A 23148-nucleotide genomic window follows, 5' to 3' on the forward strand; every position below is an offset into this window, starting at 1 on the left:
TGTAGCGCCAGTAGCTGCCGAAATGTTTGTTGGGGGAGAAGGTTGTGCTCATTTAATGGCACACACGATATCAGAAATGGGTTGGAGAGTATATGAGTGTGTGTGTGTGTTGCATGTGAAACGTTAGCGAAAAGGAAACGCGCAAAAAAAGTGGTAAGATAAAATGGTTCAATTGTTCGATTAGCTGATAAGGAGTAAAGGATTTTATGTGGCTGGAATTTTAAGCAGTAATACCTTACCTGGTAAAATTTATAGCGAAATAAAAAAAAATAAAAAAATAAATAAACTTCTTGACCAACAAAAATTCTTCAGCGTATATAATGACAGTTGAACAACTTTTCTCGCATGCTAGTTTTAAGCTTTGAGTTTTCTTCATTTGCACTTACTTATCTACCGGGCTTAGACGTAATAATGGCGAATGTTGTGCCAAAGCGCATAGACGAAGGAGAGCCAGAGCCATTGAAACCAACAATGATGCAGTAGAGCTTAGTGTTGTTAGCAGGAGGTGGTTAGTTGCGTGACATTTGGCGTGGTGTGAGAGAAATATTGTAGACAAACAGAGCAAATTGTAACGACTGCAAAGATAATGCAAACAAAAATCGTTAAATACATAATTTTAATTCTTTTAAATAAGAAAGTACAATTTATGTGGTGTTATATTATTTAAATTTGAAAAAGCTAGGTAAAATGAGATTATGATATTTTCTTGGTTTTTTCAGTTTTAAGAATAGGTTAAAGTTGCAGAGAGCCGAGGAATACGGTGGCTGTGGCATGATTATGGTTTTATTTTTGGCTCCGATACTAATGCGACATTGTTTTGCTCAAAATTTAGCAATTTCGGAACAAACATCTTTGCCACATGTTTCATGCCCAAACCATTCGAGGAAATTGAATGGCATGACCCGATTGATATGCCGACATCCTTTGAATTTCCTTAATAGTGATTCGACGATTTTCTAGAATAATTTTTTCACTGTTTCGGTGTTTTCTTCGCTTGTTGACGTGGTCGCACCTTTAGGATGCTTATCGTCATCAACATCTTCTCGGCCTTCTGTAAAGCTCTTGTACTACTTATAAACACTTTTTTGAGACAAACCGAATGCCACATTCAACATTTTAAGTGCCTTGAAACACTTGGTAAACATATGTGTCCGATTATAACAAAAACAAAATATCGAAAATCGAATGTTCACAGCCGCGAAAAATCAAAATTCAGCTTATTCTTTGAACACACCTCGTATATCATATATTTTATTAGAAAATGTCTTAATAAAATTAAACGAGAACTTATTAATTAGCGTTATGCCATTCGGTAAGACTAACTATGAATATTGGTATGTACGTTCCCATGAATACTACCAATATGATTAATATAGAGATTTATCTTAGTTAGTTTGCTTATTATATACATATATCGGGCCAAGCGATTATTGACCTATAGCTTAAGTTAGATACCAAATATGATTGTGATCCAATCATAATTTCCAATATTCATTATTAAAACAACATCTTTTAATACAAAGCTTTGCGAGTAACTGGAGTTTTAATCTTTAAAAATTGCGAGAGTATAAAATATTCGGTTACAGCTAAGCCTTTCCTTAATTGTTTTTAGGTCATTATAAGATTTCATCCAAAGTACACATTTAGGTTATTTTTTTTATTGTTTTAATATTTTTAAAGGATAAAGGATGAAGGATATTAAAGTTAAAACACCTTGTGTCATTGCTACAATTAATTTCTGAGAATTAATTATTAAGTTCAAATTTAATCTGATAGGTATCCGTTTCTGATGCCTGATAATTCCGAAAAAAAAAATCTTAGAAAATATATGTAATAATTTCGAATATACAAATACGAAACCTTAGGAAAACGTGGTATTCTTTAGCTATACTAAGAGATGTTACTATTCTGTTCAATTTTAGTCAGAAAGGCTTTGAAATTAAGATGTTGTTTTCAACTCATTAGACTCCAGTAGCAACTAATGGTGGTAACACATTTTTTTCTGTTTGATTGCTCAAATAAAAGCTTTATGTGCATGATTTTTTTAAAATCTTATCTTATGAATTAGAGTGTTCTGTCCTTATTTGCATCTTTTTAATTACTCCACTTACTTCTATTTAATTTTAATTGTTCTGAAGTTATTCTACATACACGCACTCCGGTTGAAATGTGGTTACGTGGTCTGATTCCATCTGTTACTTTATTACTATATTGTGCCTGCTATTTTGCATATTCGTGTAGCCAAGAGAAAGTCTGTACCTATACTTATGGATGCGAGTGTGTCGGCTTGTAAACACTTGAAGGTACAATTGCGTGTGAAAAGTTTGACAGTATGTGACAAATTGTGTGGACCTATGCGAGTATGCAAGATTCAACGCTTATTAAACTGTAATATGCCACAGATTCATATAGTTCAATATATACACACTTACACACTCACACACATCCTTGTGTATACACACATACACATATATCTGAGAGAGGCATATAGGCATAGAAATGCTGACAGCAGCAATCACATTGACAATTACTTGACAGCTTTGCCATGCCAACTACTTGGGACTGCAACAAAGTTATACTGCTTCCAGCATCGTTATTGTTGTTTTTGTACTCTCGCAACATGTTGCTACAGAGCATAATAGTTTTGTTCACCTAACGGTTGCTTGTATCACCTAAAACGAATTGAGTTAGATATAGGGCTATATATATAAATGATCAGGATGAAGATGAAAATTGAGATATCTTTATGAAACTTGTTACACATGGTTTTTGATACCGTAAGACGGTTGGTATTGCAGATCGGCGTAATCGGACTACTGCCACGCCCACAAAACGCCATTAATCAAAAACAAATAAATTATCACAACGAAGCTTCACAATGAGATACAAGGCTGGTATTTGATACACAGGATCGTATTAAAGAGGGGCATTTGCGGTAAAAATTAAAAAAAAAAAAACAAGCCAAAAACATTAAATTTTATCTCTGGGATGGTATAAGATGATCTTATAGGAAGCACGTTCAAAATTAGATAGTGGGCATGGCACCGACCACTTCTAGGTGAAAACCCATATCTTGCGAGCTGCTTAACCGATTTCAACCAAACTCGGTACATAACACTCTTCGCATATGTCTATGTTATAGTAAGAAAATGGGCGAAATCGGATTACACCCACGCCTATTTCCCATATAACACACTTTTAAAGTCCATCTGATTTTTTAACTTTCCAGTAAGCAAATGAAGCAACAATGATTATATCGGCGTAAAAGTTTGCGTGAATAATACGTTTAAAGTATGCAACTTTGTGACCAAAAATTGTCTAAATCGAATCAAAACTGTTCAAGCCCCTAGGTACTGAATATGTGGACCTGCCTATAGCTGACTTTTTACCGAAAATATCGGTCAACGTAGAACAAAGCGGCAAGATCTACAAAGAAATCTAAAACGAGTATACCATTCGACTTTGCGAGAGTATAAAATGTTCGGTTACATCCGAACTAAGCCCTTCCTTACTTGTTGTAAATGTTGTTGCCACTGCAACATTGTCGGTGATTTCTAAAGTGCTCATTGAGCGCTTGCCTGCAAAATGGCGCATGAAAAATGCATGAAATGAGCCTACGACTACAAAATGACTAATATCTTAAATTTAGGCACAACAACAACATACAAGAACAATTGCAAGTCAAGATGAGTACGCTGCGATACAGATACATTGGTTATGCACACACAGACACTGTCGCTAAACTGCAGAAAAATGTGTGAATAGGCACTTATTGAATTGCAAGTGAAAGTATGATTAAGGTGGAGATAAAAATAAAGGCAAATTAATTCAAAATGTCTTAACGGTGCAAATAACTGTAATTCACTGTAAACTGCGTATTTGAGGAACAACTCTTCCTTATTAAGGGTAAGTATCTTGAGCATAGCTCTACTTTGTAGAGTTGTAAGCGAGTTTGTAAGCCTAAAGAATAATTGGATCTATACGATATTATGTTGCGTAACAACACGCTCTATGTTTACGAAGCACTACCCGAGTGAACGTAGAAGCTGTTCGGAAAATTTTAAACGGTAAACTGTTGCCACCTGTTGGAAATTGTTAGGTAAAAATAAAATAAACGTGGGAAATAAGTGTCCCAATATATATCACTTACGATTTTTAATAATTTATATAATTGAAAAAAAAAAATTGTGGAGCGTTGCCAACTTTTTATATTGTTCCACGAAAATTAGGATACAAACCAATGAATATAGTATGAGTAAAAGGCTAAAGAAGTTAACAGTTAAATTGGGTTGAAAAAAAAGTATAAGGTTGCCACCTGTTTGAGAATTTTAAACAAAAATTGTTTGTGTTTATAGGGAAGGAAGCACCACAATTTACGTGTTACGCTGAAGAGCTTTAGAAAAGCTTGCAGTAAAATATAATTTTTGAGAAGCGTTGCGACCTCTTTAATTTTTTCGTACAATAAAATTGATAAGTTAAAATCAACAAGAACTACATCCGAAACAAAAATAATAATAAACGTTTAACGTTTGGAAATATGTAAGTAAATAAAAATACTGATAGGAGAAATGAACATTGCAAGGTGTGTGTTGCCACCTTCGCGGAAAATTTTTAGTAAATACAACCACTGATAGAAAGAGGAACGTTCCAGTATGAAATAACAGAGAAGAGTTTGAGGAATGTATAAAGGTGTTTATATATTTGGGAAGAGTTGCCACCTTTTCTAATATTGCCATACAATAAAATTAATGTGGAAAGGCAATAAAAACAGTATGAATATAAAACTAAAAAATTAAAAACGCCCTTAGTCGAAATAGTTTTAAAGAGAGCTGCCAGCTATATTCTGAAAGGTGCCTACATATTTTAAAATTTGAAGTAAAACAAGTAAAGAAAGGCGAAGTTCGAACTTCCTTCAGGTGTTGGCAAAATTTTATATTGAAGTAGCGAAAAGTAGCGCTGTGGTTTCATCCATTTAATGTTTATTGATTTGTATACTGTGAAGTGAAAAAATCAGGGCGTGCTTGTGATTCGATTTCGTGCATTTTCACAGTGGGTAATAAAATTGGTTGAAATCGGTCAAGTAGTTACTAGGATATACATAATTTTTCACATAAAGGTGCGCGGTGTTACACCCATTGTCCAATTTTTACAACTGCTCCTATTAAGCTTTTGATTGCCAACTTCGCTGTGAAATTTTATGCTTGTGTCGTAGTTATCACACTTACAATATAACCGTAATATGGGGAGTGGGCGTGGTCATTATCTGATTTTACCCATTTTCACAGATTTTGAAGAGACTAAAGTGACTTATTCTTTGCATGTTAGTTGGTTAAGCTTAAGGGGTTTGGAAGATATGTACATTAAACCATTTAGGGGGTGGGAGAAAACAAACAACCGTTAGGCGAAGAAAAGTATTAAACCCTGTAGCAACATGTTGCAAGAGTCTAAAAATGTAAGATAAGGCAATACTGCTATACAATATGGTTATCAAAAGATAGATGTATTATTTTTTCAGCACAACATGCCTGTCCAAATAAAGAGTTATCGAAAGCCTTACAATTGAGGATATTTTGAAATAGGATTGCAATATGTTCCAATTGCAATATTGGAAATAAAAAATGTGTTTGATAAATATTTCTAACGAGCACATTTATTTTTGAGATGAGTTACCATCTATTCGGAATTGAAAAAAAAAGATAAAATTAAATCCATTAATTATCTTGCTAACAAATGAAAGCTATTTGAGGTTTAACTATCCAACTAACGAAGCACCAAAAGTCTTACAGTTAAAGATACTTTTTGCAAGTGTTACCGTCTGTTAAATTTCTTTTACTTAAGTGATATAATAAATGAATTATAGCAACATGTTTAAGAAAGATATTTGTTTGCATATTTTTAAGATAAGGTATCACCTGCTTGTAATTATGCTCTTCGAACATATTGGAAACAAATGAAAGATATTTATCTACCAAACTAACAAGGTAGTAAAAGGTTTTCAGTTGTAGAAAATTTTGAAAGTGATGCCATCTGTTAATTTTTTAAACCAACTTGGTATAATATATCAATTATTGCAATAGTGACGTCTAAACAACAGTGGCTTTGGAAGTTTTTTCTCAAAAACTTTTTTGATGAGTTGCCAACTGTTTAGAAATAAATTTCAGAAACCAATTACAATTAAATAACAATATTCGTAACAAATGATAGCTAAATTCAAGATCGTTGCTGATCTTCAAAATTCGGTTCTACCAAAATATCCTATATACAAATACGACTATAAACAGCTGATGTTGGTCTGTCTCTGAAAAAGTACACTAAAAATACACAAGTAAAGGGCACTACTAACATACATTTTCGAAATGAACATAACACGTGTGCTATTTTGGAGAGGCAAAGCTGAGAAAAACCTCCACTAGAGAGAGCGTTTTTAACCATTCACACATACTTAGATATGTACGATACTGTAAATGCAGCGAGCAAACTTTAGAATTTCACCACCCCAACAAAGTTACGCAATCTCAGCTAGCCACTGACAAAAACAACCTAAACCTCATGCCTAGTAGCAACAACAATTACTACTTTAAGCAGAAAGCCACAATAAAAACAAATATAGACATGCGTATTGAAAAGTAGAGAAACACACACATGAAAAATGAACGCACGCACACACAAAGGAAGAAAGGTATGAAGAAGAAAATAACGAAGAAGAAGAAGAAGAAAAGAAAGAAGAAGTAGTAAATATGTAATACAAATTTATTGTTTTTGTGGGCGAGAGCGCAAAAATGTAAGTGGGACAATTTTGAAAAAATCCATGCAGCCACTTGAAAAAAACAAGAAAACAACAACAAAAATAAATTTAATTAACAAAAACAACAATAAAGCACAATTTTGTGGCACACGGCAGCGAGCTTGCGGCGGATTGTAGAAAACGCACGCAGATCCTGAGGAAATTTGAAGCATTTACGCTCAAATACATAAACGCACATTTACATATGTATTGTACATACATATGTATATACATACATACAATACATATGTAAATATTATACCAAGAGACATACACTTGAATGCATACGGGTTGGGCGGAAGGTGTCTGACAGGGTCAGGTAGGTTTTCGCAGACAGGAAAAACAGGTGTATGTGTAGATGATAAGCGGAACTTGATGATAGGAAAGGTGAGAAAAAATTTAACTAAGAAGAAAAAACGTTAACTTCGGTTGCGCCGAAGCTATAATACCCTTCACAAAAACAAAGGCCCCTTACAAGAACTTGATTTCGAACGTTCAATTTGTATGGCAGCTATATGATATAGTGATCTGATCTGACCAATTTCTGTGGAGAATAATTTGTTGCTTTAAGCAATAACTCGTGCCTATACCTCGTATAGCAGCTATATGCTATAGTCATCCGATCCATACAATTTCTTCGGAGATTAGAATAATCGGAGATTAGAATAATTCTTTTAAATTTAATACATGCCAAATTTCGTGAAGATACCTCGTCAAATAAAAGAGTTTTCCATACAAGCACTTCATTCCGATTGTTCAGTTTGTATGGCAGCTATATGCTATAATGGTCCTAATTCGGCCGTTCCGCCAAATAAGCAGCTTCTTGGGGAGAAAAAGAAGTGTTCAAAATTTCAGATCGATATCTCAAAAACTGAGGGACTAGTTCGCGTATATACAGACGGACAGACGGACGGACGGACATGGCTAAATCAACTCAGCTCGTCACGGTGATCATTTATATATATACTTTATATGGTCTCCGACGTTTCCTTCTGGGTGTTACAAACTTCGTGGTAAAATTAGTATACCCTGTTCAGGGTATAAAAAGTGATAATAAAAGTTTGTACAGATAAAAAGAAATATTTGTTTGAAGATACGACCAATTTTGGTCGCATTAGAAGGGTTTTTTACTGGAAATTGACAGCTATAATAAAGGGTGACCCATTTCGAGGTTCCATCATCAATGGGAATGTTCATTATAATTTGAAAGAACATTCTTTAGCATTTATTTATCATTGATTATCTCTTTCAAATGTTGGCCGTGGCCGTATCAGATTGTCCATCCGTTGAGTCCATTTTTGGATGACTCCTTCTGGCAGTTCGACTGGTAATTGGCGAATAACACGCGTGATGTTTACATATCCCCACAAGAAAAAATCTAACGGTGTGATGTCACACGATCATGGTGGCCAATCGACGGGCTCAAAACGTGAAATTATCTGATCACCGAAGTGTTCTCTCAATAAATACACTGATTGGTGATGTCGCCGAGTTCACGAGCTTCAATTTATCATGGCTCGATAATGATGGCGCCAATTGAGGGTTATGTTCTCACTGGCATCGTTTTTGAGGAAATTTGGACCGATGATTCCACCGGCTCACAAACCACTCCAAACCGTTGGTTTTTTGGATGAAATGGCAGCTCTTAAATCTCTTCAGGTTGCTTTTCTTCCCAACTGTAGCAATATTGATTGTTTACATACCCATTGCACCAGAAATAGGCCTCATCGCTGAACAAAATTTGGCTCGAAAACGTCGGATCTTCTTGGAACTTTTCTAGAGCCCGCGAAGCAATTTCAAATGGGAAGGTCGAGCGGATTCAGTTCTTGCACAAGCTGTATTTTGTACACTTTCAATTTGAGATCTCGACCAAAAATGTTCGAAGTCGTCCCATGCGTCAGTCCAAGCAGCTGCGAATGGCAGCGAATCGACTCTCTACGATCTTCGTGTATACTCTCAGCTATTATATATATTTTTTCAATGCGTTCTGTGCGAGGTCGAATATTATCCAATAATGAATGCTAGGTCTCATGATGGGTAATGGTGTTGCGAAGAGTAAGCTCAGTAGGCCGATTATATTGACTATAAGTTGAGCGCGGCGCGCGAAACACATTCTTCACAGAACTTGAATTTTCGTAATAAAATTGAACGATTTGTAAACGTTGTTCAGGCGTAATAGTAATATATAAGTATTTCCATGATGAAAATAATACATTAATAAAAATTACATCTGTTGCTTGACACGACTTATGCATGATCAGTTCAAAATACTATTGAAAATAGTACATTAACTTGGATCACCTGTTAAAATGTTGTGAAATAAGGGGTGTGGGAAATGAAATATTAAAAGTGATAAATTCAAAATTTAGAAGGATGTGATCACTATATACTTATACATATGTTACTGGTACCTGTTAGAAAATTGTTGTCTAAACTCTGTATAAGATATTCTCTTAGTATTAATATGATAAAGAGAGAGCTAATATGTAAGCATTTAAAAAAAAGCCAAGGAAAAAATTCTGCAACGAAACTATAATACCCTTCACAGGTGCCATTTTTATAGATCTTAACGTTGATCGTTTAGTTTGTATGGCTGTTCAAAGATAGTATCGTTGCCTTCGACAATAATCCATGCCAAATTTCGTGAAGATACAATATCTTTTCAAATAAAAAAGTTTTCCAGTCAGTTTGTATGGCAGCTATATGCTATAGTGAACCGATATTCTTGGTTTTGGTTCAAATACGAGTTGATAGCTTTGGTAATACAATAAGTGATCGGACCTCCACGCATTTGTTTGAGAAAATTATTGACATCGATGTTCTTACAATTATTGCTGAAAGTAGCGTTCTGTACGCCAAACAAAAGAACTGACATAATTTTGTTTTAAGCTGTGAAGAAGTAAATTAATTTTTGAAGTTTTGCTTTTCAGTGGTTATCACCAACTTCCTTCAGAGCGGGCTTGTTGATAACAGTCCTGCCACACGTGGAACTGACAAAATGTTTTAGGCTTTATACATATGTATGTAATCTAATTCAGAAACATTCTAGCCATTGGGGAGTGTTTCACAAATTACTTTTATTAGATGAGTCCCTGGTTAAATAGTTTTGCCGAGATCGAGCAAAACTGTTTATAATAGGAAAACCGGTTAGATATGTACTGTGGTAAACCTGTAGAGATGACTAACGATTCGCTTGGTAAACAAGTAGTCAAGTCTTTACTAGTAAAAGTACCTGAAGTACCAAAGAAACATACTGTATATTTTAATAAATTATTTCACAATACCACTCCTGTTGGCCAAAGCTGGCTAACAGTTTGGTTCCCTGCCAATCACACCAAACACACATAAAAAACTGACTTAGGAGCATGTGCGCCGCCTCAGAGCGATTCAACCATTGCCGTCATAAGTGACCCACTTTTCATATAACAGGCAGAACTATAAGTTTACTTATATAAGGTAAGGACTTATGGTCTACTTAAAATTTTATATAAGACCTTGAGTTACTGAAGAAATTTATATATATTTACATGCCGGCTTTGTTAAAATTGTGAAAGGTTGTCAGTAATAATGACAGAACTATATTTCTTGGAGTCCTTTCCTAAGGCTAATTTTTGGAAGAATGGATATAATTGAAAATCATTACAATTAATTCAGACATATGCAATGTTTTTAACCCTTAGTAATGACAAAATCTGCATTAATATTATATGTATATCTGAAGTCTAAACTAAAAGCTTTGTTTAGACAAAAAGTTTTACTGATGTTCTTTACTTTAACCGTTTAATTAGTTCGGCGCTTTAATACATTTTGAGTTTATTTTTAATCTCAAAAAAGTTTACGTTTTTAATGACATCACTAGCAACCTGTGATATGGCATCGAAGTATATCACATCACATAAAATCAAATATGATACATAATTTAGATATTCACATAATAGCGGCTAAATACAGAAAATAATAATTTAATTATTTTTATATAATATTTTTATTACAAAATTTTTCTCCATTTAATTAATATATCGCATGACCTCCCATATTTTTATTCATAAGAGATTTTAATCAATGCATAAAAAGAAAAAAATAATCACATGTGATGCACGTGATATAATAAAATCATGTGACATCCACGGATCACCATTTAATTAATAGTCCCACTTACTAGCAATGACTACATGCGAAAGAAATAAAAAATACACAAATGTTAACCGAACCATGCGACCACCTAATATTAAGGAAAATACTCTCTTCTGCAATACTAAGAACATGAACTTGAGTAGCATTTGCATAAATGAAGCGAAAGTGCTGCAGTTAATGCAAGAAACCGCCAATAACTTTCGAAGTCATATGTATGTAAGTCAGAAAGCAGCGCCACTCACATTTGTTGGTGGTTAAGACAATGAGGAATGCAATGGACATGAAACAAACAGCTTTTCCGAGGGGTTATGGCTGGGTGGGTGGTAATGTTGTGGGTGAAATACATACTGAAGTTCGCTTGGAAGCTTTGAACGCCAAACACAAACACAAGCAGAGTGGTAAGCAGGAGTAAGCTAAAATGAGTAATAATTGGAAGATTGCTCTTGCATTGATGTAATATAGTATTATTGAGCATAAAATTGAAAGTAAGAGTATTTGTGGTAGAATAAAAAAATTGTCTTTCCAAAATATGTGAATAATTGGATGTACAATATGTTAATAATATCATCAAATCTCAAATATTATATATGTATTTGAACATTTTTTGGAAAATTTTGAATTTTCAATAAAATTTTTAAAACTTTTGAGTTAAGAAACTTATAGCATGTTCCCACCAAAAATTTAATGTGAATAGATTATATATAATTATAAAATTTATATTTTGTATCACCTAAAACTAATCAAGTTGCATATAGGGTTCTACATATATCCTGATCATGATGAAGAGACAGGTTGAAATCCGGGTGACTGTCTGTCCGTCCGTCTTTGCAAGCTGTAACGTGAGTAGAAATTGAGATATCTTCATGAAACTTGGTACACACGTGACTTGGTACCGTAAGACGGTTGGTAGTGCAGATGGGCGTAATCTGAAAACTTCCACGCTCACAAAACGCCATTAACCAAAAACAAATAAATATCGACAGTGTGAAAATGGGTAAAATCGGGTGACAACCCCGCCTACTCCCCTAAAAGCGCGATAAATCAAGCACTAAACACGCCAGAGACATAAAATTGTATCTCTGGAATGGTCTCAGATGACTTTACAGGAACCGCGTTCAAAATTATACAGTAGGCGTGGCACCGCCCACTTTTAGGTGAAACCCCATATCTTGGGATCTGCTTATTCGATTTCAGCCAAATTCGGTGCATAACATTCTTCTCATATTTCTATGTTATATTGCGAAAATCCACGAAATCGGATTACTAGGCGTGGTTGTTTCCCGTATAACACCAAGCAACAATGTTTGTATCCGGGTAGGACTTTGCCCGAATAATGCGTTTAAAGTATGCCACCTTGTGACAAAACTATTTATTTCCTTACTTGCTCAATACTATTTACTGCCGTTTTCACTTATTTACTTGAAATTGTTTTACTATTTATTTTATTTGGTTCAGAGTCGCAGAGGGAGATTTCGTGTAGATTAGCTTCAAATCTCTTCGGTGACGAGAATAACAAGTGTCACTTTTTGCATGGCGAAATCTTGCTTAATCTAGTAGCATAGGGAGATAACCTACTCAGCAGCCTAAATCTCGTGTTTAAGTGCCGGTCGGACCATGGTGTAAAGTATACTCTCCAAAATACTTCTGCAAAATTTTCAACGATTCCGATTGAGTTCCCAAATTTCAAGAAAACTGGTAGACAAATTTTTTTTCACGATAAAAATTGCCAGAGAAATTTACACGTCGTAAACAAACAGCTGTCAAACACTTATTGACATATGGAGATAAAACTTCACACGAAGATAAAAAGAGGTTGTACCAATCTAAAAAAAAAAATGTATCGATTCGGTTTACGTGGCCAGTAAAATTCATATCTAAGCAGGTGTATATATGAAAGTGCCTAGTTATTTTATTATAAACCTACTGGTGGGACTTTATTTTATCTTAAGTAAAGTGCTCAGAGATTGGTATAAAGAAGTGGACTTTGTATACGCCCTTATCTGCTTTGATCGGGATAAACTTTTTATTCGAGTATATCTCGAATTTATCTAAGAAAAGAAGAAACGCTTCATGTTATTTCTTTGGATATACGCACATAACCATGACTTAATTATTAGTAGAAACACTATTAGTTCCATCTGTTAGAAGCCCTTATAAGCCCTGAGCCCTATTAAGATAATATTTTCGGTTTAGCGAGGAAGTTATATTTGTTATGCTGAGTAGGTTATATCATTCAAATAATCCACTCCACTGCTTGGGGTTCTCTGAAAGATATTCCGTAAAAACACATAAAAGCTTTTCGGATTCTCTATTAGGTACTCAGAAGAACATAAAGGGTCCTACAAGTCCTACGTATTCTTCACTTCCTTTTTGCTTTGGAATATTTTAGTGTTCTAAAAATTAATCAAGATAAAAGACTGAAGAGATTAAGTGAAATCTACATAGATAAATGCCGCCGTGTAAACTTTTCTGAGCCGATTTAGCCATGATAAAAAGGCCAGATTTCTGTTGCAGTATCTAATAGGTGCACCAAATAAGCTACGTAGGAAAGTATGTAGGAACTATGAATGAGCTATATCCGGATATATGCTTCCTATTTCAAGACTTATATATCTTCCAGTAAGTTAGAACAGAACTCATAAAAGTTCTCGAAGGAAAAAAAATCTTAAAAATCTAAAAATTAATAAAAATTATTATTAAATTATTCCAATTTGATCAAAGTATGTTTAGAATTCGAATGTAGTATTAAAATTAAATTCGAATAGGCTATAAATATATTTTTTAATCTTAAAACGAAAAATATTTTTATAAATTAAAATTTTTTTTTTAATTTCAGCTAAGCGCTTTTGAAAATTTAACGATTTTACTCAATAAACTGAGTTGTAACCAATACACTCAGTTGCTTCTCCGGCTCCGTGAGTATTATATAGGGTGCGGAAAACTATACACCGAATAAACCGTCGAAATCACTCAACCGGCCGAGGGCACAGCTGCTGTGCTCAGCCTTCCAACGAAAAGCTCCCATAAAAAGCTACGGCCGGTAGAAACAAAACAACAACAGCAGCAGCTACAACAAAAAATAAACAAACAGACATCGAAGCGATGCCGAGCCTCCCACCCGAAACAGACACGCCAAGCGCCAAAGCAGAGTAACGTCAGCGTGAGAGAGTACACACCTGCATGCGCCGCATCAGCTGCGCCGTAAACTATGCTATAAAAATCAAGCATTGCACACGCCAGCAGCAGCCAACGACAGTGCTGAGCGCCGAAAGCCGCGACACTACAATGTGAGTACGCGAACAGTGTGGAACGTCTAAACGGGCAAGCCGCGCACAGCAGCGTGCTGGTGAAAAAAGTTGCAAGTGTAATAAATAGTGCAAACCAAACAAAAACCAAATAAAAATAAAATTGAGTTGAAGAAATAAGAAAAAGATTTCCTGCAAGAAGAAAATGCTTTTAAAATGAATTTCGCGCAAGAAAGTGCAAACAATTTGTGCAAAGTGCTGCAACTATAAATAAAACAAAGAAGTAACTGTGTGTTGTAAGCGTGTGTGTATGTGTCCTTTTGCATAACGCCTAAAAGTGTGCTAAAGGCTGAGACGTAAGTCAGAAAATTTTGTAACCAAAAGAAGTGAAAAGTCCAAGTAAAATTGTGCAAGGAAAATGTGGCAAAAGTGAAGTGAATTTCTTTTTTTTTTTGAGCTGCTGCTCAGTGTTTGTGTGTATGTGTCATGCGTTTGTGTGTGTGCACGCTGATAGTGCAGCACCGCGACATTAAGCGCGGCGGGTGGCCAGCGTACGCCGAGCGCTGTCTACGCGTGCAAACGTCGCGCAACAAGAAAATAAGGTAAAAATAGCTGCAAATTATGCAGTATACTTTGTAGCTGGGCTGCAGAAATACTGCTGCTTAGTTTGCGCGTAAGTGTCGTTGTGCATTATTAGTTTTGTAGAAAAATACTTAGCTACGCTATGCTGACTTTGGCTACAAGGCGTAACATCTTTTAGTGGCTAGAAGCATTTAGTGAAAAATATTTAAATAAAATGTGCTCAGCGCCTGCATGTATGCAACAATGTTATGCATAAGTCCGTGTGTTATAAATTTCCACTAGTAAATGTTGGAAAAACGTTGGAAACTTAACGTTGTGGGAACGTTAGTTAACTAATGCGCCTAAAATATTCATTTTAAAGTAATGAACATAATATAATTTGTTTAAGACATATCTAGGCTACTACTTAAAAATTCTACTTTTTCATAATAAAAAGAAATATTATTAAAAAATAAAAATACTTCAAAAATCTTAAAGAAACTAGTTAAGTAACTGTATAAAATTCATAATTGGTAATTTAAACTTCATACAGCAACACATAGTAATATAAAATAATACAAATAAGAATTTAAAAATCCAAATAAAATAAAAAGATACTCAACTAAATTTCAAATAATCACAATTCAAATAGTAAAGATTTTTAATTTGAAAAATATAATTTCAGATTAAAATATTAATTTTACACCTTGATATATTTTTATTTAAGTGAAGAAAGTTCAGCTAATTTTAACCATAATCATAACTAAAAATAGAAATTAGTAAAAAAAATTAAAAGCTAAATTAACTTAATGAAAAATTAACAAATATTTCTAAAAGTTCAAAATAAATATTTAAGATAATATAATTTAATAATATATAACCTCATTTAATTTAAAATAAATATTTGTATCAAATTTTTATAAATATTAATGTTAATTACATGTAAAAGCACTAAATAAAATAATAATTTAATAAAAATATAGTACTTTCAAAAATTTAGTTTAAAATATTTTTCATTCTTACCAATATTTATGTAACATAAATAAAATTATATGCAATAAAAAATTTAGTTAAAAATGCTTTATTTATTTTACCAACATTAGAAAAATCTGATCAAATTAAAAGCTAATATTATTTATTCATTGTGTCGTTCACTAAGTGATTTGGTTGGTTGACAACAGCCCTATCGAAGGTGGAAGATGGCCATATTTTACTGTTTTACTATCAAGAAAGTAAATATGCAGTTTAAGCAAGACGAACATTATGTGATGTGTACGGAGAAGTTGTGAGAGATTGCTGAAAGTTTAATTTGTCTAATTTCATGAAATATTTTACACAATAAAAAATCGTGTTTAAATTGCACTAAAAAAACTAGATCACTTAGTGAACGATCCAATAAAATTGTTTTAATTTAAGTAATATAATATATATATTATTATATATAACATACTTAATTATTATTTAATTCTCACAAATTTAATTTATTTTTTTTATCAGAAATATTTATTTAAAAATAAAACTATATAAAATTTTAAATAAAAAAATGAATTGATACAAATTCTTTGATCAATTTTTTCTAATAAATGAAAGTCGCTAATCACGACTTACTTTAGCGGCTGCTACAGATAAAGTAAGCAATGAATACAGCTGAAAGTTTAGTTGTACTTAAGGGGCATGTATATCAACATAAAAAAGACTTTGGTAATTGGACCCTCCAAATCCTTCAGTTTTTAAATTCCCCTTATTTTCTGAACGCACTTCGTATAACACTATCCCGATATTCCTATAATACGGCGTATAAAAAACGAAATCGGACAAAACCCAAGCCTACTTCCCACATAATCTTTTACGGAAACTATCGGTCGATTCGTAAGTTATCTTAATGAAAATGGGAGAGAGTGTTTTTTTTAATAACAGTGTGTATTTTTGCCTAAAATGGATAAAATCGGGTAAAAACGTGCCTCATATAACTATAATTAGGATATTTAAGCTTCCGAGTGACTTTAATCCTTATATATTGGTGATGGTGTATGAGATACCCTAATGAAACACAGAAAACGTTTTTTTCTGTTAGTAATATGTGATCCAAAAATAGATAAAATCGAGTCAATACTAGCCCCACCTCCCATATATTTGGCTTTATACTGCATATATTGGTCAATATAAAGATATCGTAAGAAAAATTTAGTGATCGTATAATATTGCATACATTACTATAGTTTTATGTCGAAAATATATGCATTTAATAATTCATTTACGAATTCCCATGATTGATTTTCCCATGTAATGATTTTCGTTCTAACAAACCTTATGCCGAATATGTCGGTCGGTATGTGAGTTATAAATTCATAAAATTGCTTGAAAATATGTTTTCGAATATACTTGAACAATGTCAAAAGTTAATACAGCTAGCCTGTTACTTTCTCTGCCCTTAATATACCCTATATTCGTATAACGATGTCTGACTTTTCAATTGACTTTAGCCCGTTTAGGTTGGTCAAAATGTGTGATATTTAAACGAAATTAAATGAACAAGTTTTCTTAAAAACTATGAAGTTTTTATAATGGTTTAGTGCTGGTTATGAATGTAATTGGTCTAGAACTTGGTCCAAATCTCATATCCCTAATATAATGAATTCCGATCCTTTGGTTAACGTTTTCCACATCAACTCAATATATTAAATTCACGGTTGAATTTATATCACACACATCTCTTGTGAGGATTATTTTAGCATAATTTTCACTGACGGCAAGTAAAATGTAGCAACTAAGTCAGTCTATGACCTTCAATATAAGTTAATAAGATACCAAATTTGATTGTAATTCATTCACTTTGAATGTCGTTTTGAATGTCTAACAACATGTTGCAGCAGCGAGTATAATAGTTTTATTTAATATAAAGTTTTGCAAACACTTGAAAGTGTTTCCCCGGTTTGAATCTTGCAAGTTGGAAGAATATAAAATGCTCGATTACATCCAAACTTAGCCCTTCCTCACTTGTTTTTTCACTATTTATTTTATTTCTTTAATAATAATATTGTTTGAAATAATGTTGTTTGTAAAAAGATATCTGATTGAGGAATAGTGAAATCTGACAAACATTTTTATTTTCTAAAAAAAATGGTTCTTTTATAACTTCAAATACTACCTTATTATTATATTTCGTTGAAAAATAGTAACAGAAACGTTTGAATAACATACAAGTAGTATACTTGTAGTATCAGTGAAAATATAATACAAATTTGGAAATAATTTTAATATATTATATATAAAAGTAACATCTTGCAATATACTTTTGTATAAAAAATTATAAGAAATTTAAAAAAATAAACACAAATTAAAAAAAAATAATATATAATAATATATAAAAAGAATTAAAAAATTAAATAATATAATTAATAAATAAAATATAAAAAAATTGAAAACACAAACTCATAGAAATTAAAAAAAATATATAAAATATTGTGGATGAAAAACTTAAAAATTTAATTTATGTAAATAATTATTTACTTTAAATATGAGTAGAAAATATTAAATTAAATATTTATTGATGTATATTTTTTATATGCAGAAACCCTGAAGCGCGTTGGAAAGCAGAACTTACCAAAAAAATCATGATGAAATATCTATCAAAACACGATTTGAAACTCGAAATGTTAAATAAATAATTATATATTTTAAATAAGTGAAAGTGAACAAAAACCAACTAAACAAAATAGTTACAACAGTTACAAATCCTATACAAAAATAAAAAAAATAGAAGCAAATTAAAATACGAAAGTAAAATAAAAGTAATTAAGTAAAATTATATGAACGAAAGTATAAGGCAAACTGAAAAAACAGCCGAAAATAAAAAAATATACACTATTGATGAAAAAATAAGTAAGCTGTAAAAATAAAGTTATAACAATAGGAAAGAAATAGTTAAAGTAGTGAAATAACTAATGAGAAATACGCTTCAATCAAAATTAATCAATCGAGCGTTATAAACACACATTTTTACACGCAAAGCATTAGCAACAACAGTGGATGAAAGATGCAAATCAAGCAAAAATATTTCAATATTAAACAAATAATTTATAAACCTTAATTTAGAAAAAAAAAAAAATTCAACTGCTGCTTCTGAAAACTTACCGGCGCTACTTAAACTACAAAATCTAGCAATAAATTTTAATATCACCGCATACCTTTTGGCTGCGCAACCATTCAAATTACCGCTATTTATAGAGAATACGATATATTGTATATGAAATACAAACGCTGTATAAAAAAACAAAATTTCGAAATGAAGTAATAACTTTACATTTTCTGCTAAAAATATTTGTTTTAGGAAGAATTTGCATAAAAGGGCACTCAAAAAAAATCAAAAAATAAAAAGATAAAATATTACTATAAGACACACAATTCAAAGAGCAACGATTATAACGGTTTATCAGCAACTTAGTATACATATTAAATTAAAATCAATTAAATGAAGTAGCAAAAATTAAAGTATTACATAAAAACACCGAGAAGCATAAGTAATATACATATGTATTCAAAGTAAAATATATAAATATATATGAAATATTCAAAAATTATATAAGCAACTTAGAAAAATTTAAAAGAACCCAAAAATTACAAATTAATGCCACTAGCAGTTGTATCAATGTTGCAGCAACAAAAATGTTTAGAAACATTGGACGAGCAGCAGCAAAAAAATCAAGCAACAGCGGCAGCTGAAGTAGGCAGCACGCAGCGTCAATACGCAGAAACACGGCTTACAAACGCTTTGAATGCCGCTGGTAAAGAAGAAAAACGCACAGCTTGGCAGCATGTTACCGCAACAGAACAGCAACTCCTACAACAACAGCAAGTTAGTAGCGAAGAAAGCTTGCGCGAAACTTCTGATCTTCACAATGTTAGGATAACAGATAAATGCATGCTGAATGCGGCCGCACGCCAACAGTCTAATGTAGCCAGCAACATTACACATACGTACACAGACGTTGCAACATTGGTTGAGCACACCGAAGCAAATGTTGCATTAGGAAAAGTATTAAATAAATCAAAACACAAACGTATCGCGCAGACAACAACAACAACAACGCTCCATGTAGCAAACCATATTGGCGATAAATTGCTTAGCAACATGTTGCCGCTGGCGCGTTTAAAGACTAAACGTGCGCGCCACCACAATGTTGCTGCGGTGCAAAGTGCTGAGAAGCGTGCAAAAATTGCCAACGCGAAAGCGAAGGCGACAAAATTAAATACAACAATAAATCAAAGCACACAAAGTGCAGAAATGTGCGAAATGGCAGCACCCACGGGCGAGCCGTCAGTCAAGCAACAACGCCAACATCAATACCATAATAGCGAAAAGACGATAGATTTCAATAGTCGACGGCGACGCGGACGCCTAAGGGCCGACAATGTAGATGCGGTGCGCCTGCATAACGGTGCATTTGGTAGTGGCGTAACGGCTACAGTGTGTCGTGCGCTAATGTGGCTCGCAAGATATTTGGAAAAGGTCGCGCACAATCGCGCCAACGCCGGCTACGATCAAAGTGATCCCTTGCTGTACTTGTTATCGGTGTTGTTATCGTTAATCGTTGTTAATGTAAATAGAGTTGCCAGTTTAGTGAATGAATATAAATGTGAAGTGAATAGCAATGAGTTAGCAAACACTAATAATAAAACAACCAACACCAACGCCAACACCACTAACACACCAAACACCAACAGCGCTAAAAATGATAAAAATCACAAAATCATTACCAATCAGACCATCGAGTTGGTTAGCGAGCCTATGGCAGCCGACAGCGTTGCAGAGTTGTTGCAATTGCCGGAAAATAGCGACGATGACGACGTCGAGGAGAAGGATAAAACGTCTGTGGACGCTCTTGAGTTCGAGTCCGAGTTCGCGCTGGTGGCTAAGGCGAAAAACAATAAAAAAACAAACGCACAAAATACAGTTACGGCGCTTGACCGCAACGCGTTGGTGCTCACAGAGCGCGCCGACTTAATGACCGCAGGAAGTGCAACGAAGCGTGGCAAGTCCAATTGCGCAGCAAACGCGCATGCCAGTGCCACAACAACAACAACAGGCGGCACGAGCAAAACATTTGTGGCTATGCAAATGCAGTTACTCTTCTATGCCTTCATCTTATGCACATCCATATTACTTCCAAGCGGCAATAATTTTGTGGCCGCAGCCAAGCCGAAATCCGCTACGCAATTGCAGCAACAAAAGCTATTGCAACAACAACAGCAGCAACAACAATATGAGCATCAACATGGCCATCAGGCTCATCAACCGGCTGCCGGTCCGAATGGTGGTTTCGGTACGCTTGGTGGTTATGCTGGTCCTGGCATACCAGTCTCATCCGGCGGTACGGCCGGTGCCGATTTGACACCGCCAACCTATCAGGTCGTTTCATCGCGCGCATCGAATGAGCAGGCGGAATTCATATTCCCCGCTGATCAATCGGACGAGCAAGTCTTCGATCAGGAGAATTTGAATGTTGTGGAATTGGATGATGACGACGATGATGAGGAGCGCGAGAAAGCGTACGGAATGAATGGCAACGGTAAGTACGATAATTATGTTAATAAATACAAAAATAAAAGGAACAAAAAAAAAGAGAAGAAGAAATCTAAAAAGAAACAAGTTTTTTCATGAAAAAATATGCTCAGAGTTTAGTCTAATGCGGCAGGAGTTGACCGCAAATATAAACAACTTTTTTATGTATAGAAAGAAAAGAAAATGAACTCTGATACCACGTAGTGGAGGCGCTGTACTATGTTTCATGTCCAAGTAGTCCGAGATTTTAACTTAGGTACGACAAAGTCCCTTAATTATGATTACACGTTGAGTTAGAAATTTCCTTGCTAATGAAGGAAAGGCAATAATGTTTATTAGCTCTCAATTATAGTTAAGCTTATATCATTAATAAATAATATAAACATAGTTACGAAGAAACTACCCTGAAATGTACCATAACATGCCACCAAAGATACCGAAGAGGCATAATGTTCATATACCAATATATTAAAATCAAACTCCACTGATGAAGTTTTTGATATTTTTTACTGTGAATATTTCTAGAAAGCTTCCTTATTTCTAGAAAAATCTTTAATCGAATTGACCTTATAAAACAGTCACTGGACAAAATCCCCGTCTGTTTTTCATGAGTTTTCTAGTAAAGATACAATACATAAGAACGGGAGTGTATTTGTTTAAACTTTTAAATATATATACATCTTTTTTTAGCAGCTATAAAAAAAAATACTAATGGAGTTAAGGATGAGTTTAAGAAACATAGTATAAACTCTGTTCGCATCCATTTTTTTAAGGATTTCAGTCACAAAATGTCTCTTATAGCTAAAAATAGCGACTATAGTGACTATAAGAGACACTTAAAAGAATATTCGAAAACGAAAAATAAGTCCTTCTCAGTGTTGGGCATAAAAACTTCACAAACTTACTCAGAAAAAGATTAGTCTGATCAAATTGATGAATCCCATTCGTATCGTCGATTTATTATAAAACAATAACTAGGTATACTAAAATTTTTAGAATTCATATGACTTCGAATGAGCTTCATGCTTGTAAATATTGAATGAATTAATTGTACACATACCACACTTAATTAAGTCCACTTCCACAGAAAATACGTCTCTACTTGTATTGTGTTTTCGTTGCCAATTTCTTATAGAATTCCTCCAGAAATTATTAGTTATGTGTTGCCTTTGCCACAATATATTTTTTATTTAATTGTGAGCATTATTAGATATACTTTGTAGAAAAATCTTATTATAAAACGGGTTTTCACTTTTGAGTTTTTTCCTTAATGCAGAAGATTCCTAAATGAAGAGTCACAATTTTTTGTTGCCGTTTTTATGAACCTTGGTATTGTCATGGTCGTACTTGAGACAAATACAAGTATATTGCTATCTTCGATTCAATTCGGTAAACATTAGAGATTCTAAGAGAATCTAAAGGAATCAATCAATAAACAATTTTTCTTTAATAACTTTTTTGTTTATTAAAAATATATAAAACAAAATTTGATAGCATTGAAGATAATTAAAGCAATTTAATGAAATATTCTTATACTGTGTTGAATCGAACTCCTCACAATCTTTGTAGTTGTAAATTTTTTAAGAACGCAGCAACTCCTGATAATAGCGAGGTGATGACGAATCAAATACGTCTGTTAATAGTAGAGAAAATGAACTTACACTTTTAGACATTTTTTTTCGCTATATGTATGTATGTCAGTAGTCGCCGATTGCCACAAAAAGTTTTATTTGCAGTCCGACGTGAATTATATAAAATAACATATTGGCTTGAGCAGAGGAATATAACTTCCCGTTAAAAGCTCGTGTCATTGTGTCAAATTATTAATAACACAAATTTATTGCCTAATTATTACACTGGAT

At 33.5% G+C, this 23148-nt stretch overlaps 1 protein-coding gene and 1 long non-coding RNA gene across 10 annotated transcripts in view; one reads left to right on the forward strand and one right to left on the reverse strand.

The window, feature by feature from the left end:
* The window catches only part of LOC138856276 (uncharacterized), a 534605-nt gene that overhangs the window by 172054 nt on the left and 339403 nt on the right, over positions 1 to 23148 (reverse strand). The gene's annotated exons all lie outside the window — the stretch shown is intronic.
* Nckx30C (solute carrier family 24 member Nckx30C) overlaps positions 1 to 23148 on the forward strand; it is a 287587-nt gene that overhangs the window by 989 nt on the left and 263450 nt on the right. For 7 of the 9 annotated variants that reach the window (XM_036370999.2, XM_036371006.2, XM_036371002.2 and 4 more), the window contains exons 2-3: positions 13755 to 14765; positions 18296 to 21293. In XM_036370999.2, the coding sequence (XP_036226892.2) occupies positions 19352 to 21293 (1942 nt within the window). In that variant the 5' untranslated portion in view covers positions 13755 to 14765; positions 18296 to 19351. Of the gene's footprint in view, positions 1 to 13754; positions 14837 to 14858; positions 15106 to 18295; positions 21294 to 23148 lie in introns of those variants that run through there. The other 2 variants (XM_036371000.2, XM_036371001.2) reach the window with 2 other exon arrangements.

The sequence above is a fragment of the Bactrocera oleae genome, chromosome 3 (genome assembly GCF_042242935.1).
Source record: "Bactrocera oleae isolate idBacOlea1 chromosome 3, idBacOlea1, whole genome shotgun sequence".
In the NCBI taxonomy this organism is placed as follows: Eukaryota; Metazoa; Arthropoda; class Insecta; order Diptera; family Tephritidae; genus Bactrocera; species Bactrocera oleae.